A 13878-nucleotide genomic window follows, 5' to 3' on the forward strand; every position below is an offset into this window, starting at 1 on the left:
CAAGAGAAAGGCCAAGTTCGACCCCCAGTACAAAAAAAAAAAAAAAAAGGCAAGTATTCCTTTGAAATTTTCTTTAAATAAAGAAAAAGTTAGAACTGAAATCAGCCTTTGTTCCTGTTCATTTATCTGTTGCTCTCAAGCCTGAGCAGGCATCACAGTCACCCACAGGCCTGTGAAGTCTCAGACCACTGGGCCACTCCAGAGATACTGAATCAGTGAAGGATCAGAATTCAGACGAATGAATTAACATTCTAAACCAACTCTGTAAAAGTTAACAGGCCTTAGGGAGGAGGTTTCTCAATATTCATGGCATAAACCCAAAACATACCAACAATCACTTCAATTTGCTTCATAATCTATAGCCTTTAGTTCTGGACTTGGCTTTTTTTTGTCTAAGTAACAGTACAGTTTATTAGGAGAGAAACAAGCAGGAGAAAAGAGAGAGAGAAGCATTTTCCTGTTCCCCACTCAGGAAATGGGAGCAAAGACTCCTGGCCTTGGTTTGTAATACATATACAGGTATTAAACTAGGAAAAAGAAAGAAGCACATTTTACAAGTAAGACTACCTGAAGTCACAGAATAGCTTATTTGTTAAGAAAATGAATCACTCAATAACCAACCTTTCAGGCTTAAACTTAGAGAAATCTTAAAAAGAAAATTAGATCACCATTCTACCAAGAGTCAAGAATTTTACTCAACATGAATTTTATGTTCTGTGAGAGAATCATAGAAGTGACTTTTCATGCACCCTGCATCCGTCTCTATGGAAAGAAAGCAATATATAAACCAGGACACCCTTTTCAGGCGACCACAGTAGTTTTAAGTTTCGTTCACTGATCCTGAGCTGTTTTACTTATAAGACATGACTGCATCAGAATCTTCTGCAACTCCATCTCAGTGTAAGCAGTAAATACATCTAAACCAGAAGAATACATTCCATCATGACCTTTTGCCATAATTTTCATAACCAGAAGTAGAAGTAATGGGGAAACAGGAACATAGATTCCAAGACAGACAAATCTATTTTTGAGAGCTTAGTACTCAAGAGAAAAAGCAAGATGGTTTGATCCTCACCCGGCTCGCAGTAGAGGGGAAAGGTGACATGGTAAAGCAGAGTGACCATCAGAGCACAGAGAGGGACTCTTAACTAGGTGTAGCTGAGCCTGACCAGACAGGTAAGAAAGCAAGGGAAAGGCATTCCTGGCAGGTGTGTGTAAAGGCAATGAAGCCAGGAAAACAAATGGTATTATTAGGAACTGCAGGAAACTCAACAAAGCTGTCCTATGGAGTAAATGTGGAGGTGCCACCCATGGAGATGAGGCTACAGAGAAGGGTCGAGGAAAATGAGAGTCTCTGGGCACCACAGTCAAGAACTGAACTTCACCTTAAAGCCCAGGAATGGCCACTTCAGAATCCTGAACCATCAAGTGGAGGGGCAGACCGACAATGGAGAGCCCTCTTAGGGGTGCAGTGAGGTTGCATTTAGTGTGCTGAGGAGTGGTCTGGGCTGCATCACCAACGCTGAAGGGGCAGGATAAGAGAATCCCTCTAGGAGACATCCTGCCAGGCTCTGGTCTGGTCCTCGAGGAGACTGAAGAGTGAGAAGGGAAGCCTGCCTGGGACTGAGGCTTTCAGTGAGGGTAAAGAATCCGGTGCCACTGTCCAAAGCAGCACAGAAAAGGTGGTGCTTTTTTTTTTCTTTTTTAAAGGTAATGGTTTTGAGTGGTGTTTTATGGTTGTGGTTTTCAATGGTGTGTGTGTGTGTGTGTGTGTGTGAGCTCTTGTTGAGGTGCGTGTTTTCGTGCAGGCAGAAACGGCAGGCGAGTTCTGCTTCCCATGTACTAAGTCTGCCTTGAAGAGTGGCATGGAGAAATGTGGCAGATTAGGGGTCTGGAAGCTCCTGAAAAGCATCTAGGCTGAAGACAAATCTCTGAGATGCTCAGTTAGAAACTGACAGAAACCCCAAGTTTACCCGAGGCTGCCCTGGAAGAGGCCTGGGGAGAGAGGGCTGAAAGGCTAGTTCTAAAACAGCACGAACTATTAAGTACATGATTATTATGGCCAGGGTACACAAAATACACAATGTGGGGCCCAGACAGCAAAACTAGAGGAAGAGTCCATCGGCACTCAAGGCAAAAAAGTGGGGCAGAGAAAGCAAAGCCAGAAAGATCAAAGGGGAAGACCAGGGGGGAAAAGAGCCAAGAATGCAGCCATGTAACCAAGTATGCAAGTCTTTTACAAACTAGGCCTCAGCAATAACTCAAATCCCCTAGTGCAAAGCAGGGCAGTGCAGATATAGGAAATACACGGGCAGATTTCTTTTCCTTTCTTTTCTTTCCTTCCTTCCTTTTTGAGATAAGCTCTCACTATGTTGCACATCTTGGCCTAAAAACTCCTGGGCTCAAGTGCTCCTCCTGCCTCAGCCTCCCTAGTGGCTGAGACCTACAGAACAAACATGTCTCCATTGCCTGCCTTAAGATTTTTCTTGGCTGGGCATGGCGGCAGTTGCCTGTAATCCCAGCACTCCAGAGGCTAAGGCAGGAGGAGCAAGAGTTCTAGGCCAGCCTGGGTTACCAGCAAGACCCAGTCTCAAAAAAACCAAAAACAAAAAACTAGTACTCCTAGCATTAAAGCACACCCTCAAGAGAACGACAGCGCAATATATACTTCCTGTTATACGTAAGACAACTCCACTGGGAAACAGACAAGAAACGTTCTACCCTCCTACAGGCTACAAGTGAGGAAATGGGTCAACTGTGATGGCTGCCTTCCCCACGCAGCCCATCCGGGGCTCTGATGAAAGTACGCAGAAGGGCGAAGACTGAGTGTGTGGCGCAGCTGGACCTCAGTCCACCACAGCAGCCCTCCGTCAGCCCCGGGCTGCGCTCCTGCAAAGCACTTGCTGCATACACCACAGAGATACCTGCCAATAAACCTTCCTCTCAGCTCAGCACAACTGGCCAGGCCGGTGGGCTAAAAAGAAGCTGTAAGTAGAATGACCCAGTTTAATTTGGGAAAGATATTTTGCAACTTATTTGCAACCCCAAATTACCTAGAATTATTATAGGAACAAAAGGGGAGCAGCTGGTTTTCACCACTGGTGTCATCTCTATCAGCAAGTGTTTAAACAGAATGAGGGAAGAGGCTGAAGGGCCAGCAGCAAGCCCACGGGCTGTGAGAACAGTTCAGTCTGCGAAGGCTGAGGGAATGCGGGACACATGACCCAGTTTCTGTGACACATACAGCATGAAAGGAACAAAAGGGAAGGAGAATGGCAGAGAACAGCCAAGCCTTAAGAAACAGAACCAAATACAAATGTTTTCACAATTTATAAAAAGACAACTTCTTTTAGACAAGTGAGAAGACCTGAACACGGACTTGGTATTAGACTCGTAGTTCTGTTAGCTGTGATAATGATGAGGTGGTTATGTTTAAAAAAGAGGGAAGTCCTTCATGCTCAAGAGACGCATGAAATATTTATCAGTGAATTAACAAGATATGTGAAATCTGCTCTAAATACACCAGTGGGGGTGGGAGCCGAGATGATGAAGCAGAGCTGGGGATGGGCGCATGGCATCTGTCCTACAATTCTACCTGTGTATGCCTAAAATAACAAGAACAGGTGAGTGAGAGAAGCAAGGAGCTAAATCTGACTCTGCCTTACTTCTCCATGAGGCGTTTCCTGCCACACCACACTGCCTTTGCGGAGTCAAGGCACCTCACACATAGCTCACACGTGGGCTGTAGTGGCGAGGGGATTGAAAGAAGGGGAAAGCCTGGCTCTCTGCGCACAGTATGGAATGAAAGCAGACCCTAACAGTCCATTTCTGACACCATGCACCTACCAATCGTACCCCAGCTTCTATTAAACACACCACGCTGAAAATCTTTACAGATGAGAAGAGCACCATCCTTGCTGGAACAGCTCACCAGGACCCTTAGACTTCACCATCAGAGACATGAAACTGTATTGAGTTCCTCTACCACCAGACTTGAACAAAGCAGGGCTTTTAGTTAGCTCCCCTAAAAGGACAGCACTTATTCATTTGAGTAAAAATGAACTCTAGCCAGGTGTGGTGGTATACCCCTGTAATCCCGGCTACTTGGGAAGTGGAGGCAGGAGGATCAAGAGTTGGAGACAAGCCAGACAAAAACCACAATGAAAAAGGTCTATTTCTGTCACAATGATCCCCCTTTGTACAATTAATGTGTGCTAATAATAAAGAAAATAGTTGTATTTCAAAGTCACACCTAACCACCAGACTTGAAAACGAAAATCAAGAAATACACAAAGAACCAGGGATGAAATCCAGGGTAAAGGGAAGAACATGTGCTTCAAGAAGATGAAAGATGGAATGAGAACATTTCATAACTAAAATAATGCTAAAAATCTGATATGCATGGGACTTGAGTCAAAGAAAAAGTAGAGAAGGGGACTGGCAGCTCAAAATACTTCAGGCAGGGAGGGATGGGCGAAAAGAAGGACCTATGGAGGAGAGCAGACTGCCACAAACTAGAGGGGCAAAGCAAGGCAAGTTTGTTCTCCTCTGCCCTACCCATCAGGCACCTATCTGGACAAAGCTGTGGGGTGAGGGTATGGTGATAGCAAAGCCACCGGCTCAGGCTCACTAGTTCTCAGCTTTCTGCACAAGCCCCTTACTCCACAAAGCCCAGGATCTCCACACACCACCCCACTCCAAAGTCCAGAAGAACAAGCCCTCCTCAGTCTACCCCGGTCTCCATGTCTCCCTAGCTGTTTTATGTACGAAATTGGAATGGATGTAATAAAGCTTGAATATGAACACCCGTTTGATCTAAAAGAGATGCGCTTTCAGAGCAGTCATTCATACAAAGGAAAGGACTCGCTTTACTTGGTAGGTAGAGGTGAGAAACAAGCAGGAGTCAGCAAACAGGCCAGAGGACGTGGCCATCACCAGGCCCTGCCCTCACCTGCTTTCACACCTGCAGTCCGGTTCATTCTATCACCTCCCTGCTGCACGGTTCATCACTGGCCTAGTCACTAAGGTACAGGTGGTGGCCAGACTGGCACCTAGTCTCTGAGTGAATCTCTTTCTCCTCCTTTCATCTGCTAGTCTTAGAGGGAAGATATGGGACATGTGAGAGTCTCCTTAGAGCAAGACTGACAGCAAGACAAACAGAAACCAGAATGAGGACAGCGAAAGCAAATCTGGCTTAGTGGGCCATTTAATCAGCCATTTACACTGGCCAATATATTTTTGGTTACTCAGTCTGGAGAAGCATACCACTTACCGTGTTTACCAACAGTTTTGCATGATTTGTGAGGACAAAAACAGCCAACTTTGTCATAAAAGGTCCTTGCTCTTCAGGGAGGCACTGGCTAGCTGAAGGATCATAGCACAGTACTTCTCTTCCACGGAGAAAACACAAGTCCCTTGTCTAGAAATAGGACTGGAGGTACACTTTTGACCTGAGTTTCCACCAGACTCATTTACGAAGCCCTCATACTCCAAGTTCATGTGCGCAAACAGAAACTCGCTGGTCACACACACCTGGATGCCTATGTGCTTTAAGGACCAAGGGAAATAACAGCCAAAACCACTGCCCTGAGGGACATGCAAATATTTGTAAAGCAACACTCAGGACTTTGAGAAGGAAAGCAAGCACAATTACAGGCCAAGGCACCTAATAGTGACATATTAAGACCTTGTTGGAGGCTGGGGTGCAGCTCCGGAGCACAATGTGTGCCTAGGATGCATGAGGCCTTGGGTTCGTTCGCCAGCACTCATCAGACAAGGGGCAGGACAAGATGAACAAGCATCAAAAAGACAGATGGGAAAAGGCACAGTGTGGCGAAGAAGAAAAAGAAGGGGGGGGGGCAGCAGAGCAGGACAGAGCAGACAGACTGTAAGGTTCACGCTGGGAGGTTTACGAGTTTTATGAACTAAGGTGAAATGGAGCAAGGCACAGGCAGGAAGGGCTCTGAAGAAAAGGTGAGGGGGCTTAGAAGCAAGATGACAGGTAGCAGAAATCACTTCCCCAGGACTAACCAGATGGAGAGTGTGGGGATAGACCATAGGACAACCTAACAGCTTAAAAGATGTGAGGAGGAACAGGATGGAGTGACTTTATGCTTGGATCTCAGAAGGCTGAGGCACAAACAGGACTAAACAAGGTTCTTAGTTCTGGGATGTACACAAACCAATGGCGTATGTGTCCCAACCCTCAAAGTGACAGCTGTCCTTGGCAAAGAAAAAGCAGGGAGCCCAAGCCACGGACTCACAGAGATGGGCTCTCAGGTTTTCCCTTCCCTCACCCAGCTCTTAGCCAGGAAACACTAACACAAGAAGGGCTGCACCTGAAAATGTCTAAGCTTTACTATTATTATTTTGGTTTTTTTGAGACAGGGAATCACTATGTAGTCCAGGTTGGCCTGTGCCTCTCAAGTGCTGGGATTATAGGCATGCACCACCACACCAAGCTAAGCTTGAAACTTGTGTTTTATCCTAGAAATTTCAAGGTGAAACACTCCACCCCAAGCATCTCAGCCTTATGCCTGGTTCTGAGATCCTGAGCCATGGGGCACATGGTGTCCAGTGTCCAGGGCCCATGGAGACCTGATCCATTTCTCCCCCCACATCTTGTCAGACAAAGCCACCTCAGGAGATGTATGTGGCTGACCCAGAGACTTAAAGACATCTTCATGGACAAGACCCTTCATAAATGTTGTGGGACATGCATGATTATGGGGAATGCGGAGTGATAAAGAGACCCTTAGGCTGGGTGCCAGTGGCTCACACCTTTATAATCTAGCCTGGCCTAATAGTTTGTGAGACCCTATCTCGAAAAAAACCCATCATAAAAAAGGGCTGGTGGAGTGGCTCAAGATGTAAGCCCTGAGTTCAAGCCCCAGCACCTCAAAAAGAGAGAGAGAGAGAGAGAGAGAGAGAGAGAGAGAGAGAGAGAGGGAGAGAGACCCTTAAACTTTAAGACAGATTCACAGCTAACTTCGAAGCCTGAACCTAAGTCTCACCTTCCTCCCCAGAGGGCAGATGGAGTGGAGAAAGCACTCCACCTCACCCAAGCTTTTAGGCTGCTTTCTGGGCCAACTTCTAACTAGAGAAATACCTCAAAGTGACACAAATGCCTGTTGAAAACAGGCATGGTTAAACACCATTCTTAAATTCAAATGACTTTTAGTGCTAGCCACCCGAATCAGTCCATTTTCATTAAATCAATCAAAATGCAGTTACCATGTTTGACCTCCACAATTTATGTTAGGTACTAATCAGCTCAATAATTTTCTGGCACTCTAAATTACAATTAAACTCTCAGTTAAAACAAACCACAAGCACTAAGTGGCTAAGCAACTTTTCCTGAGTCTGTCTCCTTGAGACCCATGTAAATTAGGCCTCAGGTGACCCATGCCCCAGGCATGCCTGCTGCCTGCCAGGCCCACCTTTGACCCAAGCAAGCACTGTGATTACAAAGGCGCAGTCACAGGCTTCAAGGTTCCCGCAGGTACTTCAGGTGAAGCCAGAGTTCTGTTCTCGCCTCACCTAAATGACGATGGTGAACTGGAAAGGATATTTCCAGAAAAACTCTACTGCACTGTGTTTTCCTTAACGAGCCAAAAATAAAGTGAATACTGAGGATGTTATTCCACACGGTTACAATCAGAAAGAAGGGGCAAAAGATACCATGTGAAATCATATTCCAGTTTTGGAAGAAGGAAGGCAATGTATTTCATTTTCAAATTAAAAAATATTTTCTAACAATTCAAGAGGAAGTTAACCACTACCTAAACAAAAACAGTTTACAAATGGCTGCTTGAAAAAGACAACGGGTGGGAGGGCGAAGGGGGAGACATGCGACCTCAGAATTTGAATTTTGAATTCTTCTGTAAATTCATGCATAAAATTTGCAAGCAAACTTCAGAATTTTGAAAATAGGGAAATTAGCAAGTTTCAACGTCAGACCATGGAAACACCTCTTTATTAAATCTAGTGCCTGGAGAAGATCTTTGCCTGCAATGACCAGGCTTGTCCCAAGTGCTGTAAGGTTTTGGAACACATAACCCCCCATCCCCGTGCCTCTCCCTCCACCCCTCTCCCCCCAGCTCTACCACCCTTTAGCCCCCCACAGACACATAATTGTCCAACAGCACCCTGCCTGGATTCTGAGGAAGAAGTGAGCCAGACCAAGTTTCTCTCAAAATGTGAACTAGCGCCGGGCGCTGGTAGCTCACACCTATAATCCTAGCTACTCAGGAGGCAGAGATCAGGAAGATGGAGGCTCAAAGCCAGCCTTGGCAAACAGTTCTGTGAGACCCTATCTTGGAAAAAACCTTCACAAAAAAGGGCTGGTGGAGTGGTGCAAGGTGCAGGCCCTGAGTTCAAACCACAGTACCACAAAAATAAATAAATAAATGTGAACTAGCAAATGTTGACAGGAACTGGTCACTTGGAAGATGAAAGAATGCACCAAGAAATGCCACAAAGTTGAACTGGAGCCAGAGCAGTTGTGGCCAGCTGAGAAAGCATAGGAGCCGAAGCCACAAGGGAGGGGACAAAAAGGCTCTGGCATATGGAGTGAGGCAGGGTCCCATGGGGTGAGGTTCCAGGGACAACTGCTGCTGAGGCCCCCAGAGCTGCCAGGAAGCTCCCTCCACTGCCAGGCTACAGCCTGTCCCAGTCCAACCGCCTGAACCTCTGTGTGATTGCTGCCACACCACATGCACTGCCCCTAACAAAACTCCCTTTGAAGCTGGCTGGAGTGGGCTGTGCTCCACAGGACCAGAAGTGCCATCAGCACACAGTATGCAAACAGGAACATGCCTTTTTCAGAGGTCCTTCACACAAAAGACTGGACAGTCCTACTCAGACACACTCAAGGGACATACAGAACTGTTTTTAAGGAACACCCTCACCCCAAACACAAACAAAAGTCCCCACCTGACAGACTGCACACAAGGGAGCATGGGGGTGGGGTGTACTAGATGCAAATGTTCTGTCTTGATAAAGGTGTAGGTGACTCTTTTGCTAAAACTGATCAAGTGGGGCTGGTGGAGTGGTTCAAGTGGTAGGAAAAAAACTGATCAAGCTGTACAGCTAAGGTGACCATTTCACCATATATAAATTAACATCTCAAAAACAAAACTCCCCTGGTTCTCTTATGAGGCCTTGAGTTTATTTTTTAACTTTAATTAGCATAAATTGCACAAAGGGGTTTCACTGTGATATTTACATATATACATATAATGACGTTTGATCAAATTCACCCCTCCTATATCACTCTTTAATGTCCCTGTCTCCCCCCAAACCCCACACTATTTTTCTTTGCAGTACTGGGGCTTGAACTCAGGGACTACAACTTGAGCCACTCCACCAGCCCTTTTTTGTGATGGGTGTTTTCAAGATAGGGTCTCGTGAACTATTTGCCTAGGCTGGCTTCAAACCGCAATCCTCCTGATCTCTGCCTCCTGAGTAGTTAGGATTATAGGTTAGGATTACCCATACCTGGTCCTCCCTCCTTTTTAACAGGTATAAGTGGTTTCATCATGCTATTCTCTTACACATATATAGGATATGAATTTTTATTTTGTTTTTCAAAACTGTATATTTAATCTCCCAAACATAATGCTGAGCAGAAAGAACTGGATTAAAAAAACCTGAGTTTCTGGTTCTATAAAGAACAGAAACAGATAACAGTCAGTCTCCTATAGTCACTTATACCAAGACAGCAGCCACCCCCATAATGGTGTGGTGACTAACCTGTAATCCCAGCTACTCTGAAGGCTGAACCAGGAGGATCTTGAGTTCAAGACTACTCTAGTTAACACACTGCAACCGTGTCTCAAAATAAAGTATAAAAGGGCTGATAATGTTAGCTTGGTGGTACAGTGCTTGCCTACCATGTGCCAGACCCCATATTCAATCTCCCATACTGGAAAAAAAAAAAAAGAAGAGACCAAAATAGTGGTTCACTTTGAGAGAGTGGGGAGCAGAGACCCAAAGGAGCAGAGGGTGACTCCTCACCAGGCTGTAATGCTCACTTCTTGGCTTGGCATCACTCACAGGAGTGTTCAGGCTGACATATTTTCCTCAAGGTGTATGTTCATGGTATGTGTATGTGTTACCTCAATAACAACACAAAAGAGAAGGGATGGAATATCTGATAGTAATCTAAAAGTGATTAGAAAAGGTTTTTCATATCTAGCAAAATGTTTATTTTCAGCTAAATTCTTCAGGTAGATAACAAGAAAACAAAGACTTCAGTTACCCCATTTGTGGCATTTTGATTTGACTCACAGATTTGCTATTAGGTGAAAAAACTCATTCAAGAGTCACTTAATGTGATTCCAGCCTCAGTGCTCAGTTCTGAGGCTGCCTGGATTGCATTTGCCCGTGGCCAGGGCATTCTTCCAACCAAGTGGTGGAGGAAAGACCTACACTCCACTTCCCTTTACTACTTTAACAGAGAAAAACAGCAAGATCCACAGGAAGCGTTTAGTCAGAATCCCACTTCTGTGTTTTCAAAGGGAGAATTACTGCTAATTGATACACTACCCTCAAGGGCATTTTTAAAAAACAAATGTGTGGATTTTGATTTATCAGAGGCTTATATTTTTAAAACATCTTACAGACTCTACAGTTTGTAATCATTAAGACAAGACTAAGTGAAGCAGTAACGACAATGAATGTCAAGCTTACAAATCATCAAACTCTAACACTTAAAAAAAGAAGGAGCCCAAGAGTAAATTGAAATGCAAATACTTACAGCCATAATTAATTCAAAAGGGTGTTTATACACCCTCACCGGTGACTGGTATTTTTGTACCATGATTGTAGTATAACAGCTATCCTCTCACACCTGCAAAACATAAATGTACAGGATAAACAGCCACAATACAGAAAAAAATTAAGTCTGCATTAATATATCGTACCACATTCTAGGGTAAAAAGGGACAATAGGTCACAATTCCCTGCATACAAAAACACACAGGCAAGGGGAGGTAGCAAGATAATAAGAAAAGACCAAGTTGAACGAGAAAACCACCGTCCATTCCCCTCATCCGCATTTGGGATGTGAGACACTAGGCTAGACACCCTCGTCCTTTCTAGGATGCAATTATTATAATCATTTTCTCTTGAGCAACTTCTAGTAGTCGCCAAATAAAAATAACATGTTAGGACATGAGCTCTGGGGAAAAGGCAAAAATAAAAGTGGAAAAAAACAACTATCATATCTCAAATCATGGAATACTCCAGCTAGCTTGAAGCGGGACTTTTGTTGTTTCCTGTTTTCTAATTGTGTGTACTACAATTTTAGAGCCCTGTCTTCAATGGCAGCAAGTCAAGCACGTAGCCAAAGGGAATCTAAAATCCCCAGCCTCAAATAGCTGTGATGGCTGCAAACAGGCAGCAAACACCAGCTCCAGCCTGAGGCCAAAGGACCCTACTGGTCAGAGTACTCACTCTCTAGTGCCAGCCTACTTGGGTTTTCTTAAAACATACTGTTTGGAGTCATCTGGGACTCTACTCACCATTCAAAAGTGAGGAAGAAAAACAAATCCTATGAGCCCACCAGTCCTGCTGAGAATACTACACTTGATCTTAGCCAAAAGGCAGAGTAATGATCGCTGGGAGAACAACATTAAAAGAACCATTAATAGGGCTGACTAGTGGTTCAAGCACTAAGAGTGCCTGTCCAGCAAGTGTGAGGCCCTGAGATCAAACCCCAGTGCCACCAATTTTTAAAAAATTGAAATTGTTATTTTATCTGAATATGGTGAAAGGATATTCAAAAGTTAAAAATCGAATATCCTCAAGTATTCCAAAGTCTAGCTATTAAAAAAATAATAAATTATACATTTTATTTCAGAAAACTGCTATCTCTACTTGCATTTCTAGTGTTTACATTACTTTAAACAGATCTGGAACTCTCTGGTCTGTTTGGCACACATCTCAGAAGGGGCAGGTTATGCAGTGAAAACCACTGTGACGGTGGAAAAACGGGTAAGCACTAACTGGGGGGTGACTTCCCAGCAAGCCATTTCTGTAAAAAACGAGGCCCCCAGCCTTAAAATCACGAGATTCAGAGCCGAACTCCATGAGTTTTCCAAACTCATCTCGAAGCTGGTGCACGGTGGGGCTCTCATGCAAACTCTTCCATTTTTAACTGGGAAAATTCATTTCCAAATCTCTCTCAGGGATCAGAGGCACAGACAAGGGTGGGGAGAAGATGCAAGAAAAGCGTGATTCGCTAGTTGAAGAAACTGTTAATACCCAATCCCGCTGGGCCAAAGTGACTACTCTACACGGGACCTGCTAATTCACCGGGTCCAGATAAACGCCCTACGCGGGCGTCCGGAGTGACCACCGCCAAGGGGCCCGGGGGACAGGGGCGACCTCTGTTGCGTGACAACTGGGGTTTAAAATCAGCCAATGGCCGGACCCAGTGAACCCCTCCCCTCAGGCTCTGGGGCTCCAGAGCGGTCCAGGGCGGCGGAGCCCGGGAGGAGGGTTCGGGGCTGGCTGTGGACCCCAAGTCTGGCCCGGCAGGAAGGGGCTCTCGGGGGTGGGGAGCCCTGGGGGGGGGGGTCTCCGGCTCCCGGCCGAGGAGGGTGGGGAAGGGTGTGGGTCGTCCCGGGCCGACCAGGCTAGGGGATAGGGGTCGGGGACGTGCTCGGAGCCCGCCGCGGGGACGCGCACCTACCTCTTGTCAGAAAGGCCGGGACGGGGACGCGGGGCGGCGGGATTCGCTCATGCCGGCGACTCCGCGGGGCCGTCGCCGTTCCACTGCTCGGCAACCGCGGCTCGACCGCCGGTTCCGGGGAAGGGGGCTGGGGCGGGAGGGACGAGGGGCGCGGCGAAGGCTCGAGTGGTTGTTACGGGTGACGGGGAGGGCGGGACCGAAATGCCGGAAGGATCGCGCGTGCGCAGACGCGGCATAGGTGGGCAGAGGCGGGAGCTGGCGGCCGTTGCTAGGGAGGGGGAGGGGTGACAACGGGCGCGGGGCTCACACTGCGCAGGCGCAAGATCCTGGTCGGCGGGCGTAGGCGGAGCTCCAGAACACTTAGGCCCTAGGCGCACCGGGGATTTCGCCCGTGGACCGGTGGATCCTCCCCTTTTTGCGTCATGGGGGCGTGGCGATGGGTAGGGGCGTGGCGAGAGCGGGGCTCCGCGAAGGTGGTGAGAGACACAAAAGGGGTAGTTTCGCTGACCTGGAACTGGGAAGGTGTGCGTGGTCAAGATCAGTCGACCCTTGGCTGCTCGGGCTGGCGCCGGCGCTTGCTCCCTCTGCAGCTTCCCCCCAGAGCTTCCTCATTTGGGGCTGACGGTTCAGAAGCAGCAGACACTTCTGCAAGTAATGCCCTGACCACACTCTCCAATGGAGATGAGGCAGACATCAAGGCTGGGGAGGGGCTAGGTGGAACCAGGAGCATCCTTGTGGACTCATCCGTAGGGCTGTAGTGTCAGGCTATGGGGTGGAACTAAAAGAGGAAACATGGATCCCCATTGGGCGGTTAAGTAGGTCTTGCATTTCAGCAAGAGAGCAGCAGTCCCAGCCCCGATCTTAAAACATCAGTGTGACACACGCTGAGACATTTAAGGGTCCTCGAGAGGCGCTGCTGACTACAAAGGGACACCTGCCACGCCCACCCACACAGCAAAGCTGGTTTTGTAACCAACATACCATTTCTCCATCAATGTCACTGTTGTTCCGTTCACGTTAGTCACCCCGGGTACATATGAGGTTTGCCCTTGCGCAGAACGCTCGTGGAACTGTTTTGGAATTTCCTTCGGGGCCTGTTTACCAGCCACACAAGTAAATCATTCATTCCTTGATCACACCCTGTTTTTCAACTCAAACCATCATTTTCCAGCTTGGTCACC

At 46.8% G+C, this 13878-nt stretch overlaps 1 protein-coding gene across 5 annotated transcripts in view; it reads right to left on the minus strand.

Annotated features, from left to right (window-relative positions):
• The window catches only part of Sec14l1 (SEC14 like lipid binding 1), a 63159-nt gene extending 50304 nt beyond the window's left edge, over nucleotides 1-12855 (minus strand). For all 5 annotated transcript variants that reach the window (XR_012438417.1, XM_074045052.1, XM_020162510.2 and 2 more), the window contains exons 1-2: nucleotides 12698-12855; nucleotides 10760-10852 (exon numbers count right to left, since the gene is read on the minus strand). Coding sequence is in view for 4 of the 5 variants with exons in the window: in XM_074045052.1 (XP_073901153.1) it covers nucleotides 10760-10822 (63 nt within the window). In the remaining variant the exon portion in view is untranslated. The remainder of the gene's footprint in view (nucleotides 1-10759; nucleotides 10853-12697) is intronic.
• Between the last annotated feature and the right edge of the window lie 1023 nt (nucleotides 12856-13878).

This window comes from Castor canadensis, chromosome 11 (genome assembly GCF_047511655.1).
Source record: "Castor canadensis chromosome 11, mCasCan1.hap1v2, whole genome shotgun sequence".
Lineage (NCBI taxonomy): Eukaryota > Metazoa > Chordata > Mammalia > Rodentia > Castoridae > Castor > Castor canadensis.